The sequence below is a fragment of the Scatophagus argus genome, chromosome 3 (genome assembly GCF_020382885.2).
Source record: "Scatophagus argus isolate fScaArg1 chromosome 3, fScaArg1.pri, whole genome shotgun sequence".
Lineage (NCBI taxonomy): Eukaryota > Metazoa > Chordata > Actinopteri > Scatophagidae > Scatophagus > Scatophagus argus.
The window spans coordinates 15,034,230-15,056,133 of record NC_058495.1 but is presented as its reverse complement, the minus strand read 5'-3'; the positions used below and the strand labels follow the sequence as shown (position 1 = coordinate 15,056,133).

Sequence of the window (21,904 nt, the reverse complement as noted above, 5' to 3'; positions counted from 1 at the left end):
TTCTGACAGGAATATTTGCTCCCTGGCAATACGTGCTGTTGGCTTCATGTGGATTTTTAATAACGTCTTAGAAGAACTTAAGCCCATCTCAGTCCAGAACTGCCTGAATCAGCTTTCACAGTCACAGCTCTCACTGCCCTCAGCCATCCTTACAGACAGAGCTGTGTCAGCTTAACCTCTCAATATGGTTATGTACAAACTCATATATATACACACACACACAGACACACTAGATTCAGATAGACATCCAGATTTGAGCAGGTGCTGCCCTCTAGCGGATGCTACAACTACATATTAAACATGTTTAAGAAGGTTTTTACAATGGTCAATCATGATAAAACAGTCATAGTAAAGGAGGTTACTTATGTTTTGCATTAATTACCGGAACTAAAGTGCCTCATAGAAATTCAAAGCAACATTCTGTGTCACCTTATGACAAAAAATTTAATTTGTTAGTTTTTTAATCATTGTTATATCTAATTACAAAACTGAATGAGTAAAACAAATGGAATTGTTTAGAAAATATTCACATATTTCTCGTTGTTTGCAAAAATTACATTACAACAGTTTTAGAGCAATTAAAGTTCACACAGACTTTCTGTCTGCATTTCAGATAATGACAACCTACAAAGTCTTTTCTTACAAGATGACACTGATCTTTGCCAGTAAAGGGCAAGCAGAAACAATATCTTCAGTTATTCAGCGCTCTCAGCAACAGTCTCTTCATTTCTTATCAATACAAATCTGAAAAAACAAGTTGTAAAATGTCACATTTCTGAAGAATTCTGCTGGAAGGTAAGACATTCTCAGCTCCAAACTGTTCAAGACCGTGTGTCTTGTTTTAACCCCGTCTTCAGATGCACGTTAATGAGATGACACATCATAAAGCCTCCATCAATTTCCACTCATTGGTTTACTCTACATCCAACGCCGGGGGTTTAAGAGCAGCTGTAGGACTTGACCCTGTGCTTAAGATAAGCAGGTCAGGTCATCGTTGCTCTTGCGAGACACAGCGAAAACCAAGATTAGAGGATGAGCTGTCTGGAGTGTTCTGGCTTCGGGCTGCGCATCTGTATCGGTAGCAGTAAGACTGGAGGAAGGGGAAAGGAGAGAGACAAACTGTCAATGAATTCATATTCTCAGCACTGGAACCTGCTTTGTTACAGCGTATTAAAAATAACTACATAAACCACAGAGAAAATTACAAAGACCTCTATAGTTAGTTAGTTAATGATTTTAAGAAGAGATTGTTTTGTGTTCATCCTGCACCAAGCTTGGTTCTGCACATTCATCAAGCGTGTTTGACCGTTGTCCTCTTCAACCTCACGTGGTTTATTAACATGAAACAAACAGACCTCTGTGCTTAAGACTTATTTCGCATTCACTTAGTCACATTCCCATGGCAACCAATGTTGTTGGCAAGAAAAATAAAACAGTCACCAGTGGGCAGCTTAAACGGTGTTGCAGATAAAGCAAATGTACCATATGTGCTGGTATGAGTTGTCATCTTTACAAGCTTTTTTTTTTTTTTTTACATCCAGAACAAGCTGAGCCACTGAACAAATGTCCAGGCCCCTGTGCATGATCGAGCAAAGAAAGCATTTTAGCCTGACACAGCAGGAGGAATACACAAAATAGGTGAAAGGCTGCAATTTCCATTAGTAATCATCAGTTGGAGAGTTATAGTGAACTCCTGTTCTCCCTTTAGAAATGCTGATGTCTGAGCTGTTGTTGTTAGATTCAATACTTGCCTCAAGACAAGTTTGAATCAGTAGCAAGCATAATTTTGTTTTCACTGATGCCCTCACAGCATGTGAGCTGTCAAAGCAGTACAGATATCTCAGCAGATATTCAGACCGGTGTTTCTAAGTTCATGTTTGATAATCAAGATGTTGAATCTGATCCATGATTAGCACAAAAGCGTTGGGGTGGCTCCATTACCTTGTGGCACATGTATGACCCTCCTTTCTTCACCTTGTCTGTGCCTGATGGAGGGCCTGTCTGAGAGGGACAAAAATGATCACATATCAGAGCAATAACTAAACCTGTAAAACACAAAAGCTTAGAGGTAATATGCACTTACTGGATTCTGTTGCTTTTCTGTGGTGTGATGCACAGTCCACCAGTCTGAGGTCCATTCCCACGCATTCCCCACCATGTCATACAGACCAAACGCATTGGGAGGAAAGGATCCAACCTGCAGGTATGCGTGGAGAATAATGCCACATTAACGCATCTTCTGATTAAGACTTTTATTAGCACATCCTACTTGTTTCTTTGTTCCACCTGGATATACAGGTAGTCCTGTCTGTTTTTCTCAGTTGCTTTTTTCCTGTTGCCCAACATGCCAAATGAAATGACTTTTGTGTTATTATAATTGGAAAAGTATAAACATTCCAGTATTTTCAGCTTGTGCGAACACAAAGAAGCCTTTTCCTTAAGAAGTTCACTCCTTTTAAGAATCCGAAGTGCATACATTCATGAATATATATTATATATAATCTGTGACTTTAAAGCTGTCCCTTTAGAAAAAGACATTAGATAATATTATCTACTGGTTATTCAATGGATCTCTGGAAGATGAGAGCTACTGGTGTGACTTTATTAACTTCTGAAATGAAAATCTTATCTCCAGCACCTTTCATTTCCTGTAATGTCTATAGGCAGTGGCTCAAATATAAATCTGTTTTCAGTTTTGAGACAATGCCTCATGAGCATAGCCTCTCCGACCTGAAATAAGATGTGCCATTAACACTCCCACAACTATGGCATCTTGGCATCTCTCCCTCTCTAACTTACCGGTGATGTTTTGATGTATCCATCCTCTGCAGAGTTATGGTTGGGGAAATCCCCCTGCCAGAGGTTGGCGTAGTGTTGTCCTTTCGGGTTCAACTTGTTACCCCAGGGGTAAAGCCTACATTGCAGACGCAGTATACCAGGAAATAAAAAATGGGACATATTGGCTGAAGGCCACGGCACACACAAAAGAGTGCTTGCATTTTTTTATAGTTATGTAATAAGTATATATCAAACCTGTTTTTAAGACCGCCCCTGCAGGCGTACTCCCATTCTGCCTCTGTAGGAAGTCTCTTGTGGTACCAGGAACAGAAGGCGACAGCATCCGCCCAGGACACATGAAGAACAGGATGGTCCAGCCTACAAAAAGAAAAGCTTTGTGGTTAATTACAGTTAACCAGTTTGCTTTTTCCATGAGCTATAACTATATAAGTAAAGTAAAATACAGGTGAAACATGCTTATGATATTTAATATTTAACAGACAGGTTAAGATTTTAGGTCAATTATCCCATGCCCATAAGTTCATTGAAACAGCTTTTGGTCATTTCCTACCCTCCATACTGATGTCTTCTTTCTGTGATTACAATGTTATAAAGTTATGGTGCATAAAATCCACAGTATTTGCTCTGGACAAAAATGCATTTTTGAAGTTTGAAGAGCACACAAGGCTCCAGCAGTCTAAATTAATCTCAGTGCCAAATTCCTTCTTTGTGTTTCCTGTAGTGCTTCCTCGAAGAGCTGGTGTGGAACGGAGTACTAAGAAAAGACCATAATTTCAGAAGAACCCAGCTGATTTGTTTCAGACTGCTAAAGCCTCACATTAGCTTTATTACCCATCACTTGCATTGGAATCACATTCACAGCCAGTGAGCTTCCCTTTATTACCAAAAGACTGTTCAAAAATATTTTGTGGTTTCAAGCATATGCACAGTGTCTTTCTACCTGTCCATGATGTTGGAGTCAGGACCATCAGGATGCCTCCAGTTGGCCCCTTTAACTGGGAGCCACCAGGGGGCAGCGGCAACCTGATAACAAAGAAATGGTAACAATGGCTACTGATGGGTATTATGCCTCCTTCAAACTCTAAATGTATTTTTTTTTTCTTCTCTCACAGAGACTTCAGTATTGCAATGGCTCAAGTTTTCCAGTAGTTCCATACTAACGGGTACAAAGCCCCTTCCCAGTCACATGATCAGGCTGCACATGACAGCTGAGATGAAGCGGTAAATTCCCTGCTGTCTGGTTTTCGTCTATGAGAGGCCTGCGGTGCTCGGGACTCTTACGACCAATCTGTGCACATTCTCAAGGCTTTAAAATAAAATAGCAGTGTCTTCATGTCTATCTGAAGCCAAAAATATGTGCAACTCGAGGCTGGTACTTTGAGGGTTTTCCAGAGGAAGGCTTAGTGCACATAAATACTGTACATTAAAATGTTATGGCATGAAGAAAATGACAAACAGACAAGATATAGATTTCTTGTTTTCTGAAAACAGCCTCACATGGCTCGTGTGCCATTTTATCACAAATGCCCTAATGAAAAACTGAATGTCCTTTACAGATATAGTTACATTCTGCAGTAGGCTGGAAGGATTTTGACAACTAAAAATAAATGTATAATTGTACATTTGTAATTTGTATTAAATGGAAAGACAGAAAACAGAAGCCAAAAAATTCAATGTGCACACATGTTTGAAGTCTTTCTACAGGAGTCCAAAAGGCTGTGATCAACAATCATGGTGCTGAAGATGTCTCACACAGGGGCAGCACGAGAGAACATTAGCTGTGTAGGTAAGTCGATGGTGAGGAATCATACTTACAGCTTGGGTAATTTGGTTTTTGACACTCTCACTCAAAAGTCCCTCGAATACAAATGAGTCTCCAAATTTCTCTGCCTAAAATGTATGAGGATAAAAACATTATGAGCTTTATGTTAACTTTGTAGCATTAGAACAACTGAGACAACATGAGATTCACACCTCAGTGATATATCCCGTGGCGTTTACGAAGCTCTGGAACTGCTGGTTAGTGACTTCCTGGATGTCCATGTAGAAGGAGTCAACATGTACCAGCCTCTGAGGGCCCTCGCCATCTGCAGGGATGCCTGGGTCATCTGTTCCCATCAGGAACTCTCCTCCAGAAATCAGCACCATCTGTAAGCAGGACATAAAGATTTTACAAGCAGACAAGCAAGCCTGTGGATCTTGTAAAAAGACTGAAAAATGTTGAAGAATTAAAAAAAAACAAAAAAACAAAAAACCATTTAAATGCAGCGTTAATGCAGAGATCAGCTTTTAGGCACATGACATGCTTTCCCTACATGGCGGCATCAGATGCACCTACAATAAACTGTGCAGGGCCTGTCAGACTGCTTCTCTTGGCAAACCCTGACTACGAGCGTGAATGTTTCTAACCAGAGCTAAAAAAATAACTAAGCGTCTTTCTTGGAACCAGATCACTGTAATCCAAACAATAGCCAACAAGGAAACAGACCTATGCCACTTGCACATTAGTATCAAACACAGCGCCACAAACATGTCGAGTCCTTGTCTGAAACTGTTTAAACAACTGCTGGGGAGTACCTAAATGAGGTCTCTTCAGTCTATTATATTCCCTAATTGCCCAGCTGAGAAGAGCTGAACAGTTTGTTTGCGGTGCAAAACTGCTGACTGCTGAGAGGGTTTCAGTGTGTTTGCTTGAGGGTTCTTCAGCAGGGTGAGTGCATACTACATCAGCATGCTGTCAGGCTGAATTTAAAATGTGAACTTGGATGCACTCAAACTCCATCATGTCAACGCTCTCAAATTTTCAGGAACTCAGATCATCCTTTTGTCAAAAGTTTGACTTAAACATGCACTTTTATCTTTCAGTTGAAGTTAAACTTGTAGTGAATAACATCTCAGGATTCCTTGATGGCCCAATGATTAAAAGAACCAATAGGGACTTTAGTTGCTGCTCTCTTCTTCCGCATGTCTCATGTCTTCACTGCCTGTCTCAGTCAAAGGAAAAGCCAGGACGGCAGAGACAGATTACCTGACTTGGCACTTCCTTCTCACCCCCCCGAGGCCCAGGCGGCTTCTCATTGGCGCCTCTCGAGTATTTGTCAGCTGGCTCTGCAGAAGCTGTCCTGTCCTCCTCAGGCTCCAGACCAGCGGCTCTCCTCAGGTTCTCACAGCCGCAGCCTGCTTCTCCCTGCGAGGCTGCGGGTTCCGACTGAGCCCCGCATGTTTCCTGAACACACGACACTTTGCTCACGCAACCCAAGACGAAAAACAAGGCAAAAGTGCGCATCATCTTTGCAGCAGACGGCCGCTCATGTTGTCGCATCTCTCACTTCCGTGAAGTCACGTGGTCAGTCAGCTGGCTTGCAGGGTAACAAAATGTAACTCTTTCATCCCCGAAGCGAAGATTTGTTGTTTATTTCTAACTGGAAATTACGATTAGAGCTTTTAAATACATCAGTTGTTGCTTTGACTTAGCATGAATAAAATCACTTTTTCGCAAATTTAAAGCAAGTATTCAAGCAAATCCATAAATATAGTGCCGCCTGACAGCTTACATCAGACCAAAGACTTTTTTTAAAAACTTTCAACATTAAAACGAAAGCCCCGCGCTGGGAGCAATGGTCGGACTTGGGTTTCCCTTGGTGATGGGCAGGGATCACATGGACATCATTTCCCAGCTATCAACGCTACGGCCGCTTGAGGAGAAGAAGAAGAAGGAGAAGAAGAAGAAGTGGCAGCGAGCCAGGCAGCCGAGGCAGCCAGTGTGTTGCCTGCCTCAGTGAGCACAGCCCCGGAGAACCGACAGGCGCGGAAAGGTGACAGAGCTGTCAAAAAACACAGACGGGATTATTACCGCCGCTGACTTGCTGGATCTCACCGTCGGCCCCGGTGGATAAGAGGAGAGCCACAGTCATGCTGCCTTAGCTGGTCCGGAGAAAGCTGAACAGCCGAGCTTTTCCCCAAACTAACCGAGGTAAAGTCAAGCGCACAACTTGTATACAGTTCACCATCCTCTCTTCCTATCGGAGGGAAAAAGATTTTAGGTCGACTCTCCTTAAATGGTTAACAAAATGCCCACAGCTCATGATCAGCGTTTCTGGTGTGTTTGTTTTTACTTAGTTACCAAAATAAATGAACCAACCAAACAGCGAGCGTGAGTCGGACAGTAATTCGGAACTTGCTGTGAATCAGTGTGATTGCGGATGCAGACTTAAAATGACAGCCTTCCATGGGATCTCAAGTTTCATCTGTGTTTCAGTGCTGAGACGGACGGGTCTGTGAGGAAGACTTTCTGCAGGATGGTAGCCGACCATTTCATCACTTATGTCGGTATTTTCAGCTTGCAAGAGGCGGCAGGCCGTCAAAGGCCACCGTTACCGCAGCTTGTGTTTTTGTGATTTCTTGAGCTAAGCGCTTCACAAACAGGCAGATAACCCGAGTGAAGCGGAGCTGCGGTGCTCACATTATCAGTTCCAACTGCGGCGATGACCTGTTGCAGGTGCACAAACCTTCCTGGTTGCTCGCAGCTCCTAATCATTAACTGTCCTGCAACACAAACAGGTTGCGGTAACAGAGAATTTTCCTGCAGCCTCTATGCAAATCCTCGCAGGCAGAGAGCAGTATCACAGTATCAGCATAGTGTCGACCTCTCAGGGAACCCTCACCTTTAACAATTGCACTGCCGCCTAACTGGGAGCTCTGCAGCTACATGTATCTGCAAATGCAAACGGATGGGATCTCATTAATTATGAGAATCAGTCAGGAACGCAGTGTGACCTTTAACGTGATTTATAGGCTTTGTTTTTTCCTCATTTTGAGCTCTCTCATTTGCTTTAGGTGCTCCCTGTGTGTGTGTGCCGAACATGTCGGATAAGATGTCCAGCTTCCTACACATTGGGGACATCTGCTCCCTGTACGCAGAGGGATCCACCAATGGATTCATCAGCACCCTGGGGTATGTCCATCTAAGTGGTCATGAACATTGTGTGGGCCCTGTTTCACACTCTGTTCTGCTGCAAGCTGAGCACATTTGGAAGGAAGGAAGTCGCACCAGACATGAGGACTGTTAACAGTTTTTTAGAAAGTTTGATTTGGCGACAAAACAACTTTTGGTGCCACCAGGCGGAACATTTCCTTCTGATTCTGTGTTTGTGCAAGTCACTTTCCACTGTCAGTAGCAGATTTGGATTAAGCAGTTAAAGGGAGATAAACAGAAGCGATTTTTGCAGTTTATCCCACAGAACAAAGCTGTGGAAACAGTGGGAAGCCTTTTGAAGTAGTGCTTTGGCTCCGGCTGACCCCACCAGCACTGATAGTACTGGCAGAAAGGGAAGTATCGGGGTGGCAAATGCACAGTTAATGATAAAGTGTGTGTGTGTGTGTGGCAGGAGTAGGTGTGGAGGGCAGAGTTAGAGGATACAAAATAACAATGAGATGCTGCTGAGCATAATAGTCATTGCTAATGGAAAACCTCTGTTTACAGGCCACTCCTTCACCCACACATCCGCAGCAATATTGTGTTGTTTTTCTCTCTTATTCTACCTCATATGCCAAATATGAGCAGTTCTGCTTTTCTAGAACAAAGGTGTGCAGTATACTGATCATGTGTCCTACCTGTGGTGATTGCACAACAGCCTAGAATATGGATATATTGCAAAGAACGTATCAGTGATTTATCACTGGTGCAGTAGTGATTAATTCTCATTGCACTTTCACCTTTAGTGTTCTGTTCTGAGAGGAAGTAAGAGAAAGTTCGCATTAATGTTTTGCTGGGAGAAACCACAAGATGATCACAGGTGCAGCATATTGTGTCTCGCATCAGATGTCCAGGACCTCCCCTCTCTGCTCATGAAAAATGGAATGACCTACAGCAAAGACTGAGTCACTATAGAGACATTGTAGCCTCTCTCGAGTTCCAGCACTTCCCACGTTTACACGCGCGCACACACACACACATACGAGTGCACATATTTTACAAAACTTTCATGACAGTTTTGGCCTGGAGCCACCATCTCCACGCACAGCCTCCAACTCAGCAGCCTTCTGCAGATCATCTGCCCTCAGAGGAGGAAACTTTAGTGAGAAGAGATGAGCAGCTGAGCAGCATTCCCAGCTCCTGTTTGGTAATTTGAGAGAAGCCCCTGTGAGCAGATTAAAGGTTAAAAATGTTAGAAATGCTGCTTTGTACAGTTCGGCGGGTCCTATTTGTTCAAAGGTGTAACTATTAAACTCATGTCAATGAATGACCAGTCTGACTGGGGTTATTTTTTATGTGTATGAGACCACATGCATTTTCTGCATAATTTCTCCTCAACACTCTCAGATATTTTCTCACTTTTAACCTAATTCTTCCTCCTTGTTCCTTGAGGTGTAGTGACTGGACGGGTGGACAGGTCTGTTTGTATAACTGTAGACATTCCTCGGGAAAAGGCCTGAAATGGATGTGGGATTTGGCCCGTGTCCAGATAAATGTTATTCTAAGCTAGTAAAAGCTAAATTTGTCACCAGAAATTCCTGCCTGCCCGTTCGTCATCTAATCCACAATTATTTCATTATGATGTGGAGTGGGGGGAAACAACAGTGGAGTTTCGTACATGCAGAAGCTTTTGTTGGGAATGCTTTGTTTCGCCCACTACTATGTTTAACACACACCCGAACCAGTTTACACACAAAACCACAGAGATTAAAGAGATGTGGTGGCATATGGCAGCTGAGATATCTGAGTGAAATAACAAACTCAATTCATCTGTCTCAATGTTTGTCACTGATGCTTTACTGCACTGCACTGCACAGTTGATTAATTTCATCTTCAAAACAGCAGTTATCATCAGTTTTGTATTAAGGAAAGAAAATATGCCAAATGTTTACTACTTTTAGTTTTTCAGATGATAAGACATTCATTCTGTTTGATCATTAATCAAAAAATTAATAAATTATGGCTTTTTTGCTAATTATTGTTCTACTGCTCTATAAAAACTGTAAAAATAAATATTTAATTATAATAATTTTAGGCATTTTGGCTGTAGAAGATCATTTGATTATCAAAATTGTTGCGTTATTTTAACCTGGCAGCTGACCATGTCGTTTGTGATTGCTTGTATTCAGTCATAGTATGATCTACTATACATAAAGCACCTGTAAAAATATTCACAATGTGCTGAACCAAAGATACAGGCATCCGATTAACAATGTCATTTTGTGTCTATATACACAGCTTGGTGGATGACCGCTGTGTCGTCCAGCCTGACGCGGGGGACCTCAACAACCCTCCAAAGAAGTTCAGAGGTAAGAGAGACGCAGAGATTCGACTCCCCTCGTCCCCCTGAGGCCTGACATCATCACACTAACTGCTGTCTGTTTATACTGTGGGTTCTGCAAGAGAGACACTGCTGAATGTGTTATGCTGTGTTTCTTTGGTGACAGCCACAATATCTCTGCCCACTGGACTTCAAACAGTGCTGCCTTTGACAAATGTTAATTTTGTGTGTGTGCGTGCTTGTGTATTCATGCACGGCTCTGTGCGCTTGCTCGCACACCTCGTCCGTGGAGGCAGCAGGCAGCTGGAGAGAATCAGCTCTGATGCTTATTTGCTGGAAAACAACTCACTTGAAAAGCTTTCCGAGTGAAAGGCCTTGAGATGCGTCTTTGGGTGAACCCCGCTATTATTAGCTCTCATACAGGAAGTAGAACTCATGACCCTCAGTTCTCAGGCTGGAGGTTTATATCTCTGGGGAGAGGCCCAGGCTGACACTGTGCAGAGAATATGAGTGTACAGACGGCTTGTGTAGTGCATCTTGTAGGTTCTTGTACAGTGTATAAAAAGAGCACTTTTCTTCAGTCACTGCTGATTAAATGTTTGACTGAGAAATGCAGCATAATTGAAATGTTGGTGGTTAAGTTATGTCTGATAGGAAAACCTGTTTGTTATGTTTGTTTTTTTTTTACCTTTTTACATTGCTTTGCAGCTTTTCATTGCAATTAAAGCTCTTTTTTTAATTGCATCAAATCTGTTGACCTATGCAATGTTAAGCAACTTGATTTGAGAGAGAGAGCATTCCACATAGACAAGCTCACAACTGGCATTTAGGATGCTATCTGCTGTCTCGAGTGTGAAGAAGATTGCACTGTATTTAGAAAGTAGAAAGCTTTGATGTGAGGCCCGTCTCTGCAGCTGATATCTAGTATCCCATGACAGGTTATCTCCCCTAAGAGACAATCGCTGTCACCATGATGAACGTGACTGCAGACTGATACCTACGCGCCTGCAGCAACATGAAAAACGAGTCTCCAGCTCTTCCCCTCTTCGCCGCTTTGTGTGTTCCAACAGTGCTAAAGTTTATTCTATAAAGAGTGGAATTATTGGCAAAAAAAACCACATCTGTTGATTCCCATTTAAAGCTATGATGAACAGTCCTCCAAGCGTACACATCTGTTCATCTTGTACAGTATTTGTAGCATCCTTAGTCATTCAGCTGGATACCGATGGCATATGTTCATTATTCATGTGTAAATCATTCACTATCCAAACTCTAGTAGATTTAATTCTAATCTTTTGTACGACTATTTTTGGCAGCACACATAAGATTGTAGTGAGAGAGAGCTGCCTATTGGCTCAGTTATACAGGAAGACTTTCACTAATCACTTTGCCTAATTAAATCTTCCATCCTCCCACTTGGTTTTCCTTTCACACACAACTCATCACAAGCTACACGGCACACTCGAGGAAAAAGTCCTCTTCTAAGTCTGACTCACTGCAGGACTCAAAATGTGTATTTCAAATTCGAAATGATTGCAGGATATTGCAGTTATGTCTTAGAATTTTTATTTATTTATTTATTTTAATTTAATTGAAAAATAAATGATATGTTTACAGAAACACACACACACACATGTATAGAGGAAATAAAATTGTCGCTAAAGATATACAATTGAGATTTTTTTTGTTTTCAAACTGTATATGTGTCTCTATAACACACTGGAACATAAGCTATCAGTGCTGTTTAAGTGGTGTTAATAACGTCACCACATCAGCTGCTCTTGACCAGAAGAGGCCTTCATGTCACTGTGAGAGGCATCTGGATGTCTACCAGAAGGCAGAAAGAGATGAAGACGGGTACTGTAGGATCATATGGAAACAACTTGAAGTGCTTTGAATCCTTCTGGGGACTAAAATTCAGAATAGAAGCCAGACTGTGTTGCTTCCATTTTTTGATCTTTTCTTTTGGTTTGTTTTTAAATCTGTTTCTCTCTAGACACCTAACGTCATAAAGTGCAACACTAAATTGCTGGAGTAAATCTTCAAAGTGGCACCGATTGTACAGACATTGCTCCCTTTTGCATAAAAAACAGGCTGCATGCTTTCATAAGAATATATGTAGCTAGAAACTTAAATGAGTTTGGTGTTTCTGCTAAGCGATGCCCTGGAAATTAATGTCACAAGTATTAGCAAGAGGACATTTTGTATAACTGAATGTGTCTCGGGTGGCACAGCGGTGCGGTGGTAAGCTCTGTCGCCTCATAGCAAGAGGGTTCCAGGTTCAAATCCCGGTCTTGGGTCCGTTCTGTGCAGAGTTTCTCTCTGTGCCTGTGTGGTGTTTTCCCACAAAAACATGCACATTACTGTAGGTTAACCGGCTGCTGTACATAGCCCATAGGAGTGAGTGTGTGTGCGGTTGTCTGTCGTTGTGTGTTGGCCCTGTGATACCCTGCCTCTCACCCGTACACAGCAGGCTCCAGCCCCCCTGTGAGCCTGACGGATAAGAAGTATAGAAAAAGGATGGATGGATGGTTGTGTCTCATACAGTAGACATTATGACTCGTCAAACACAGGAATAATTAGATTTGCAGATTTGCGATGGTGGAAGTTGGCAGATGTTTCATGGTCCTGGTGTTGTGCATGTTGTCTCACTGTCACAGTGTCATGGCTTACTGGGGCACACCTGCTGTTGTTAAAACATATATGCCACTGGACAGATTTGATGTCTTTCATGATCTTTCTGGAGCTGTCTCAGCACTATTTGCAGGTTATCTTGATTTTGTTTCTAGCTGTGAGCAGCACCTTTATTACCTTCGTTCATTGCATTGTGGGCCAAACTTCAAAATCAAGCCTTTTGAATTTACATACTGGCTTCTCTGAATATGTGATTAACTTAGTTACAGTGTGAACACAGTCAAACTAAACATCTGCTTGAAGTCACTATGTAGCATGGAATAGGACAGATAAAATGTGGGGGGGGGGGGAAAAAATCTCTTTTAGTGTTGATGCCAGGAAAGACTAGCTAATGTAGCTCATTAGTTAGTCTTTCCGCATCATAACAATAATAACTATTTCAAATTATGATTTAGCATGATGTTTGTTTTTTGTTATGCAGATTCTGTTAGGGATTTACAATGATTTGTTTACGACTTATTGTTATTGTTCTGGTATTTTTCATCACTTGTCAAGTGATTGTGCTTTGAGAACCTTCATTTATGTGAGTCCTCTGAGCAGCTCCTGAAACCAGTTGGATATTTCCCCCCATAAACTTGAACTTTGGATAGATAACCCTCAAGAACAGCGAAATATTATTAACACCAAACGTGAAACAGGTTTTTCCTTGTTTAAACATCCATAAACACAGCCTGGCTGAAGTCTGCTTATGTGTATTTTTTTTTCTTTGGGATCTTCTAATTTGAGTCCTCTGGGTGTCTTCTGGCAGAGCAAACACTCTTCAGTTCCTCCTCTTCAAGGAGGCTCCTCAGCTGTTTGAGAAGAACACAGTTGTGCAGAGGTAATCCTCCTCAGCAACACTATAAGGGCACGAGGCCAGAGTAGCCTTGGCCACATGAGGGACCTTATTGCTGCAGTATGCCTAACATTTCCTCCTAATGTAAACACAATCACACTCTCACTGATGTAGTCTGCCTACATATGCTGAGACAACAGAGGCACAATAGCCTTCCTTTGTGTTTCACTCAGACTGTATTTGAAATACCATAACACACATGCATACACACACCTACGCTCACTCAGATAGTGCACAGAAGTCAGCAGAGCACACTGAGCAGCAGTCAGCACATCCAAAGCGGAGAAAACATTGCTGTAACAGTGCTTTGGGATAGTTGTTTTTAAATTATCCTCCTTTGTGTTATCTGTGATTCATATGTCACCACTCAGTTGTTTGAATGCAGGACAAACCGTTGGCAGCAGCTAATTCTGAATTGTTAAAAATGTCATCCGCTTCTAATTTCTCTTTATTGAATCATCAGTCATCGACCTCACTTTCTATTTGTGGTCAGCAGGCTGTTCAGTTGTGGTTGTCAAATGTTTAAAGCAATTTTTCTTTTACTAAAAGCTGAAAATTGACAGCACATATCAGGGGTGCGGGGGGTAAACATTGGTTCTGTATGAGTGTACAGCATCATAGTTGTTGCTAGTTGACTGTATAAGGGTAAAGGGGCTGATAAGGGCTCAGACATCTGAAACAGAACACAGAAGAAGAAGGCATCTAAGGATCTCCTGACTTTTTTTGCTTGTTTGTTACCAGCCTGACATTTTGATTGCTAAACCAGGAGCATGTGGAGGCAATTAAAGTGTCTCATTGGTCCTGGCTTTACATGTTTCCAACTCTGGGGTTGTTTCTTTTTTGGCTTTTTCTCATATCTCATAACTTAATTTCCACTAAACCTCATTGACCTCATCAAACTTAACTCCTTGCCACCATGTATCTGTTGTCAGCCCAAACCACTGTTGCTGTCAGAGACACACTGCAGACTAGTTGGGTGGTTTGTCTGAGATAAACACCAGAAGCAGTTCTGCCTTAAGTCCCTTCCTCTCCTAATAACCTCATATATAGCTTTCCTGGTTATTGAGAGAGGAGAGGTCTTACAGGAAATGGTCAAGGGAAGCTGTTGTCAGTGGAATCATTTATTGTCTCAGATGCACTACAAGTGAGTAGTTGCTTCCTCTACAGTATCTCCAACAGGATAAGAACCTTGGAGCGAATAGCAGTTTATACAAGCTACATCACTGAGGATATTGTTGATCTAACACAGAATAGATGAAGTATTATGAACTGTGTGTGTCTCTGGGTCCTTTGCCAGACTGATGTTGTCCAATTACTGCAGTGAAGAGCAGCTGAGATTTCTTACAGAAGTACACGCAGGCCTCCCTGCTTGTTTTTGAACACTGATGACTTCTTTGTAATGTGGACATGTTGTGGTTTTCATCTCACATGCCGCTCTATAGCTGCTTTAATGACGGGATGAGAATGTGAGCAGCCTGTGCTTGTTCTGCACTTAACAAGCCGTGGCCGTTTACATTGCGTTATGCAGTACTGTGTAGATCTGACTGTAGATCTGACTGAAAGCTGTCATATGCGTGTATTGTTAAAAAAATAAAACCTCCTCAGAAATAAGTCATCACGGTTGTCTCATCATCTTCTCAGGGGTTTTATGGTTGCCACGGCTACAAGCATCTTGCTCTTGACCCTCTTAAATCTGGTGAAGTTGGTCAGCAAGTGCAGAACTTTTTATTAGTTTTTTGTTGAATTTTGCCTGTCCACAGACCTGGTGTTAGTGATCTCCCCAAGTCTTCTGTGGTCCTCGTGTCAGACCACATCAGAGCAGCACTGTATCATCGGAAGTATCATGGAAGTACATACAGTATTGCATGTACTGATATACCAGCACTGCACCAAAGTCCAATTAATCATTTAAAGCTCCATTCCAGACATGTTTTAAGGCATGCAAAAATATGTTGTGTGTTATGTTTTTCACAAAAAAAGCTCCCTTAAAAATCTTTAACATACATAGATATCAACCTCTTCACCCTCAGTGAAAAATTCAGAATATATGAACATGCCAGTATTGTTAATTGCAAAGTTGTGACTGCTGGACAAATCTGTATCCTGCCTCACTGAGAAGCCAGTGTTGAAGGCCGAAGGCTTCAAATTTTTGCAGCACATTCGTCCAAGTAACTTATTATCCAAGACTGGCTTCAAAACTAATTGCGATGTCAAACGCTCCTTCTGCAGATGAGTGTGAATGCAATCTTCTGTTGTCAAAATCTGTACATTTATCATTGTGCTCAGTGAAGGTCAAATATTCAAGTGAAGTAACAGCAAAACACATTTCTGAGTGAAGGGGACCTTTAAAGGTAAAACATATCTTTACACGGCACATAAAACAAAAATATGACTTCTGTGTAATCCTTAAATATCTGCCAATGATCTATTGCAAATAAAGTTGCAAAAAAAAAAACAACACAATAAATACTGGAATGTAATGTCGCACTTTGTGCAAGATTAATCGGTTGGATTTCCCCTTATGCTCCCATGTATAATCCGAACACAAATAATGCTTCCTTACAAATATGGGTTATTACATTTAATTCTGATGGAAAATAGTTGGGTGGTACTTGACAACCGTCAGAAAAATGAAATCATTGCCATGTTGTGTTGCTCACTGAGACGTTCACACTTGTCATGTATTTAAGTAGCACTAAGCTCATGTAATTTTGACTTTTCCCTTAAAACTAAAGGGTGAAAACCTTCTTCAGGCCTGACCCAGCTATTCTCTGCTCAACAGTGTGACATTATGAAAGCTAGTGACCACTAATGGATCGAAGTCCTGCCTAGTCATGCACGACCTACGGTACATCGCTTTGAGTACATGTGGGTCTTAAACACAGTCATAGACATATGATAGTCATATCTCTAGCTGCTGTAAAAGATTTGGGACTTAAGTCTCTAAAAAATTAGGAGCTGAGGCTTGACTTCCTACAAAGTTTACCTGAAGCAAAATACTTTCAAGTTTTAGGTTTGACACCAAAACCACAAGCAATCAGGATTGCATCAGCGGTAACCTGAATGTTAGCCACTCTGTTCTCTCCAGTGCTTCAGATATGGATGTTGCTGCAGATAAGCTGCAAACTCTAAAACATGGATGCTTCACACACACCTTCAACCTGGCAGCACAGAAAATCTAAACAATCAGCACAGGTTGGTAAACACCCAAGCTTAGCTTTCAATTCAGTATCTGACTAAATGTGAAATAGGGTCACAATTTGCTTTTCTGGACTTGAGAAAGGACTTGAAATACTGCAAAAATACGCAGCTTGGGTGGAAAAATGTTCTAATTCAGTGTCATTTCAATAGTAGGCATTCAGAGACCTGAGAGGCTTCCAATGTCACAAGGACTTGCCCTCAAGGACTTGACACTCACTTGACTTGAGACTCCATTTGGCCGCACCCCAAAAACAGACAGCAGTAGTAATGTTTACGGTTTTATCATTCTTACCTCAGTCCTACACGCTTTGAGGTTAGCGTCTGTCAGCGCACGCAGCTCGTATGAAAGACAACATCGTATATGAGCTCAAATAGACATCTTTATTTATGGGGTGGGTGTAGTAAAAGGTTGTTTTAAGTTGGAAGAATGTTAATGAATGATCTTCAGCTGTCTGGACCAGTCGCACCACTTCTCCTTCTCGCCGCTTAGCACGGCCAGAATTCCCTTCGCAGATTTTAGTATTACTGAGCTGAAATGTTTTCTCTCCCAGGTGACTGTGATTAAAGGCAGACCTTCTGTCACACACACACACACACACACACACACACGCACACACACACACTGCACTCATATTACAGCTCTGATTGTGTTTGTGATAAAATGCCAGTATCAAATTATAGCGCAGCTCACTCGTTAGACAGGAGCTTCCAGTGTGTGTGTGTTCATTTTAAGTTGGCTTTCACACTTGCTAGTTTACTGTTTGATCTACTTGTGTGAACACATGTGGGACACAAATGAGTACACACTTATTCTCTCTGAAGCAGTAAATAGCTCCAGATCTTCTCCTTCTTACCCTCTCTGTGCTCTCCCTCGCACATTCTTTTACTCTCTTCCTCATTTCTCTTTCACTTCCTTTTCTTTGCTATTCTGACTGTATTTTAGGTCAAACTAAAATACACCGTATCTGATGCGGGGGTGTGGCGGGAGGGGGACCCGAGGCAGACGAAGATTTGCAAAAGATAGAGACCATTAGCTCTGAGGCGGAGAGAGTGGTGTGTGAAGTGGTTTTGGAATTCAGAAAGGAGAAGGAGGGTTGATAGAAAATTGAGAGGGGAAGATAGGGAGTCCCCACCCTCCTCTCTCTCTCTCTCTCTCTCTCTCTGTCATTCCAGTCTCCATCTCTTGGCTGGCCTTATTTGGTCATGTTACTGTGGCTAAAGCAGGAGGGGAGAGAGAAAATGGAAGAAGGATGGATAGATTGTTCTCCCCCCCTCCACCCCCCCTCTTTTCGCCCTCTCAGAAAAGAGAGCTTTGGTTTGATCTGAGGTGAAGTCAGAGAAAGGCCACAGCCCAGACGGAGGAGTCACTGATGGGCAGACGTTTTAACTCTGCTGGGAAAATTTTAATAGTAGTTAATGTGCTCTGTAAACTGCTAAAATAAACTTTCAGCCAGCGTAAAAGTCCCTGTGTGGCTTCAGTTGCAGCCATTGTGCAGCTTGTTACAGAAGAGGAACTCTGTCGGGCTAAAACTGTGTCCACATGCAAATCCGGAGACCGTGGGACTGGTTTCTCCACAGAGTCTATGAAAATGAGCAGAACAATCAGAGTCTGCAGACGACAGCGTCACCTCGTCCTTTCTGTCGTTATGAACCCGCACTGACCACGATTTACTCCTAAGTCACATCATAACACACACGCATACACATACATAAAGGTTATTATGTGCTGTCACTTAACCCTAATCCAACCACAGGATGTAACCACATGTTGCTATGCTTGTATAACATGGGCAAGCACACACTCTCACACACTCACACACACACACTCACACACTCTCTTTCCTGTCCCTCGTTTCTCCTCCCTGAAACAAAGCCCTTTGATCTCCATGATGGAGAATAGTGAATATGAGAGGAGTGTGTGCTTTTATTGTTTGGTTATTAGCTCTCTGCATACATGGACTCACACCTGTCATGTATTTTTTATTTTTTGATGTAAATTCTGCTTTTGGTGAACATCTTGTATCTTCTTGCTTTAGCAACCGAGGCCTTGAGTGTCTGTTGGTTTATGCTAAGCTGTCGCTGTGACCTGTGTCCCACACTGTAGCGCCCGCCTTTCCAGGTTTCACTCAGGTTGCATCAACACATTTCTCTTTTCTGTGTTCTTTTCTTTTGAACCCGTGTACTGCTCTCAGTTATAAACACTGCGGTTAGCCTCCATTCGGTGTTTGTGTCTGTGCGCTTGTCTGAACTTATTCTCTCTGTGCTCATCTCATCTGGTCTATGCGTCTTTGTCTCTGTATTTATTTCTGTCTGTGTCTCTCTGTCCAGACTGTCTGTTCAGACTGTGTCCCATGAACCGCTATTCGGCCCAGAAGCAGTTCTGGAAAGCGGCGAAACCTGGAGGGAACACGGACACGGTCCTCCTCAACAAGCTCCACGTAAGCCAAGTGACGACACGTTCGGCTCACAGACGGTACACTGCACACAGGCCTGTCCTCACAGCCTCACAAGATAAAGAGGAGAAAGGAAAGAGTTACATAAGACTAATGGTGGATTTGTTTGAGACTGAATGCGCAGCTACACTGTGAATCTATGGAAAAGATAGTCCTTTTATAGACATTTCCGAAGAAATTCACTCCTGCCGTCGTACCTTTCTCTTTACTCCCATTCTGCTGCTTTACAATACCATTTAAAGCAATCTGCTATCTGGCCTCTGGAAGATTGAAATCTCTCCTGCATTTCCATGGATATGTGAGCCAGAGTTTTCAGTTAAATCCCCTGTGATGAAGCTTTTTGGCGAAGAACTTTGTTACTACTATGCTTTGTTCAACAGCTAACTAAACACATTTCCTGTGACCACGGAAGTGTGTCAAATTAGTATCAGTGAACAATGTTGCAGTTAGGAGGTGTGAGATTTACGGTCTTAATTTTTGACCACACTTTTCTTTTTTTTTTTTTCATCCCATTCTTGCCTTCAGCATGCGGCTGACTTGGAGAAGAAGCAAAATGACTCTGAAAACAAAAAGCTGCTTGGAACAGTAATTCAGTACGGGAATGTCATTCAGGTTTGTTCCTTTGATGTACTCTAACACAACCACACATAAGAACAAAGTACTTCTAGTCTCATGGTGTCAGTTATCCTAAAACTTGCACTTACCTACAAAGGATACATTTTATATTTTCAATTAAAGGAACATATTGTGCTTTAATGCAAACATGCATAACACTGTACCTAACCACCCTCTTCATGCATATAACGCAATATATTACATTATCCCTTCAATATTTATTTATTTTTGTACTATTTGTATTTTGTTTTAAATTCAGGGATTGATTTTTACTGTACCCCGCGACCCTGACGGATAAGCGGTATAGAAAATGGATGGATGGATGGATTTTTACTGTATATGGTCATTTTATGTCATTTAATAGTTTTATGTTTGTTTTTATGTAGATTTGTTCAGGTTTGTTGTCTTTGTTTGTAACTACATGCCTATTTCTATCTTGGTTAAAAATCCTTGGAACAGTGTGTGACTTTGAGGGGAACTTTAAACAGGAGTCATATTCCTTGTATGGGTACGCATACTTTGCCAATAAAGCAGATTCTGATCATGATTCTGGCTTAGTCATCATCTGCTTGGTATTTAGTCAGATAAACTTGGTTTGGAATTCCACAAAGTTTCAGTTGCCCCTACATGCCATCAATTGAAGTGATTTAATCTCACAAATTTTCCAACATCTCTTGTCTAACATTTGAAATGTGCATCAGCTTGAGCACATGTTGATCGAGTTCCTTAATATAACATATATATATATATGTTATATAATACAAGTGTACCTTAAAGTATAAACGGAGAATACTGTTGGCAGACTATTTGTGCATATTCATAATCATAAGGCACAAAATATGTAATCAGACACAATTCAGAATAGAATGGGCAGCTGTTATTGTAGTTATATAATAAATCAATGTAACTCTTCAGTAGATTTCTTCTTGTTGCATTAGTTTCTGAGCCACACCATTAGAGGCACTTACTCCTCACCGCAGATTTCTGAATGACCACTTGTCTGTATTGTCTTTCACTCTGTTCTTTTATGTGCTCAGCTTCTCCACCTGAAGAGCAACAAATACCTGACAGTGAACAAGCGCCTGCCTGCTTTGTTAGAGAAGAACGCCATGAGGGTGATGTTGGACACTGCTGGAAATGAAGGCTCCTGGTTCTACATCCAGCCCTTCTACAAACTACGCTCCATTGGGGACAGTGTGAGTGATCATATGCACACGTCTGTGGCCGCAGTGCATTGTGGGAATGTCATACTGATGTCACCAGACATTGTCACTCCTCTCATGTGTGCCAGATCAGTGGAAAGCCCAGTCAGACCATTCCTCATGCTCCACTCCAAACCATTCCGGTGCTTGTAGAGCTTTTGAATGTTTAATACTTGACAGTGTGGGTTCACTTCCCAAAACAAAGTCCAGACATCAGTACTTGTAAACTTTGACGTGCGCTGCCACTCGCTGTCCCGAAGCCATTCCGATGCGCATATTAAAAACCAAGGCCGTTATGAAAGCTCTCGTTGACTTTTTTCCACTTTTGGTTTGCCCAGATGCATACAGATGGAAACAGATCAGGGAACAAACTTCATGGTCCTTCGCTGTCCTTAAAAAATCAGCCCCTGCTACCCCAGTCCCTAGGGGCACTTCAATGCTTTCATCAGACACCTCTATTTATACTAAAAATATATTGTTTTGAAAGACTGGGTTTAGCTCCAAAAGAAAGTGTGCAGGAGTCTACTGGTTTTAGCCCAGTTGGTGCTGCAACATGGTGTGCGTGGTCCCCTTCGTCTGCTCCAGGAGAGGTTTTTGCACACAGTAGTAAATCAGTATAATTATGTTAAGATAAGAATAAAAGTCCAGACCTCAAAAGCACAGGTCATCTTCATAATCCTAAACCTCAGTCTGAGGTATCCATCTTACCACATCATGACTGGATGGACCAGTGCCAGCACCCAATTGGTGTTTACCTGATCGCAAAGCTCCTGTTGGCACCAGCTGGTCTTTCCCCGCAGCAGGAAGTTGTGGGCTGGTGCCCAAGGACAAAATGAACCACGGCATGGA

The 21,904-nt window shown here is 42.0% G+C and overlaps 2 protein-coding genes across 10 annotated transcripts in view; one reads left to right on the top strand and one right to left on the bottom strand.

The window, feature by feature from the left end:
* Positions 1 to 581: 581 nt before the first annotated feature.
* Positions 582 to 6,268, bottom strand: sumf1 (sulfatase modifying factor 1). 2 transcript variants are annotated; one of them, XM_046383995.1, is made up of 9 exons: positions 5,828 to 6,268; positions 4,774 to 4,947; positions 4,615 to 4,689; positions 3,740 to 3,822; positions 3,034 to 3,156; positions 2,800 to 2,914; positions 2,084 to 2,197; positions 1,942 to 2,001; positions 582 to 1,090 (listed from the first exon to the last, which is right to left on the bottom strand). In XM_046383995.1, the coding sequence occupies exons 1-9, from the start codon at positions 6,119 to 6,121 to the stop codon at positions 989 to 991; spliced, it is 1,140 nt and encodes a 379-aa protein (XP_046239951.1). In that variant the 5' UTR covers positions 6,122 to 6,268; the 3' UTR covers positions 582 to 988. The 2 variants fall into 2 exon arrangements, with proteins under 2 accessions (XP_046239951.1, XP_046239952.1); XM_046383996.1 differs by lacking the exon at positions 5,828 to 6,268 and adding an exon at positions 5,288 to 5,390.
* A 242-nt stretch (positions 6,269 to 6,510) lies between these two features.
* The window catches only part of LOC124056498 (inositol 1,4,5-trisphosphate receptor type 1), a 63,920-nt gene continuing 48,526 nt past the window's right edge, over positions 6,511 to 21,904 (top strand). For all 8 annotated transcript variants that reach the window (XM_046383988.1, XM_046383982.1, XM_046383987.1 and 5 more), the window contains exons 1-6: positions 6,511 to 6,772; positions 7,636 to 7,753; positions 10,013 to 10,083; positions 19,114 to 19,223; positions 19,764 to 19,850; positions 20,891 to 21,049. In XM_046383988.1, coding sequence (XP_046239944.1) covers positions 7,662 to 7,753; positions 10,013 to 10,083; positions 19,114 to 19,223; positions 19,764 to 19,850; positions 20,891 to 21,049 — 519 coding nt within the window. In that variant the 5' untranslated portion in view covers positions 6,511 to 6,772; positions 7,636 to 7,661. The remainder of the gene's footprint in view (positions 6,773 to 7,635; positions 7,754 to 10,012; positions 10,084 to 19,113; positions 19,224 to 19,763; positions 19,851 to 20,890; positions 21,050 to 21,904) is intronic.

What these genes read in the sequence shown, in the direction of transcription:
- sumf1 (XM_046383995.1), bottom strand. Translation starts at nt 6,121, where the DNA reads ATGCGACAACATGAGCGGCCGTCTGCTGCAAAGATGATGCGCACTTTT. An exon ending in AGAAGGAAGTGCCAAGTCAG is followed by an intron (nt 4,948 to 5,827) that starts GTAATCTGTCTC and finishes TCCTGCTTACAG; the next exon opens with ATGGTGCTGATTTCTGGAGG. An exon ending in GGTCATACATGTGCCACAAG is followed by an intron (nt 1,091 to 1,941) that starts GTAATGGAGCCA and finishes CCCTTCCTCCAG; the next exon opens with TCTTACTGCTACCGATACAG.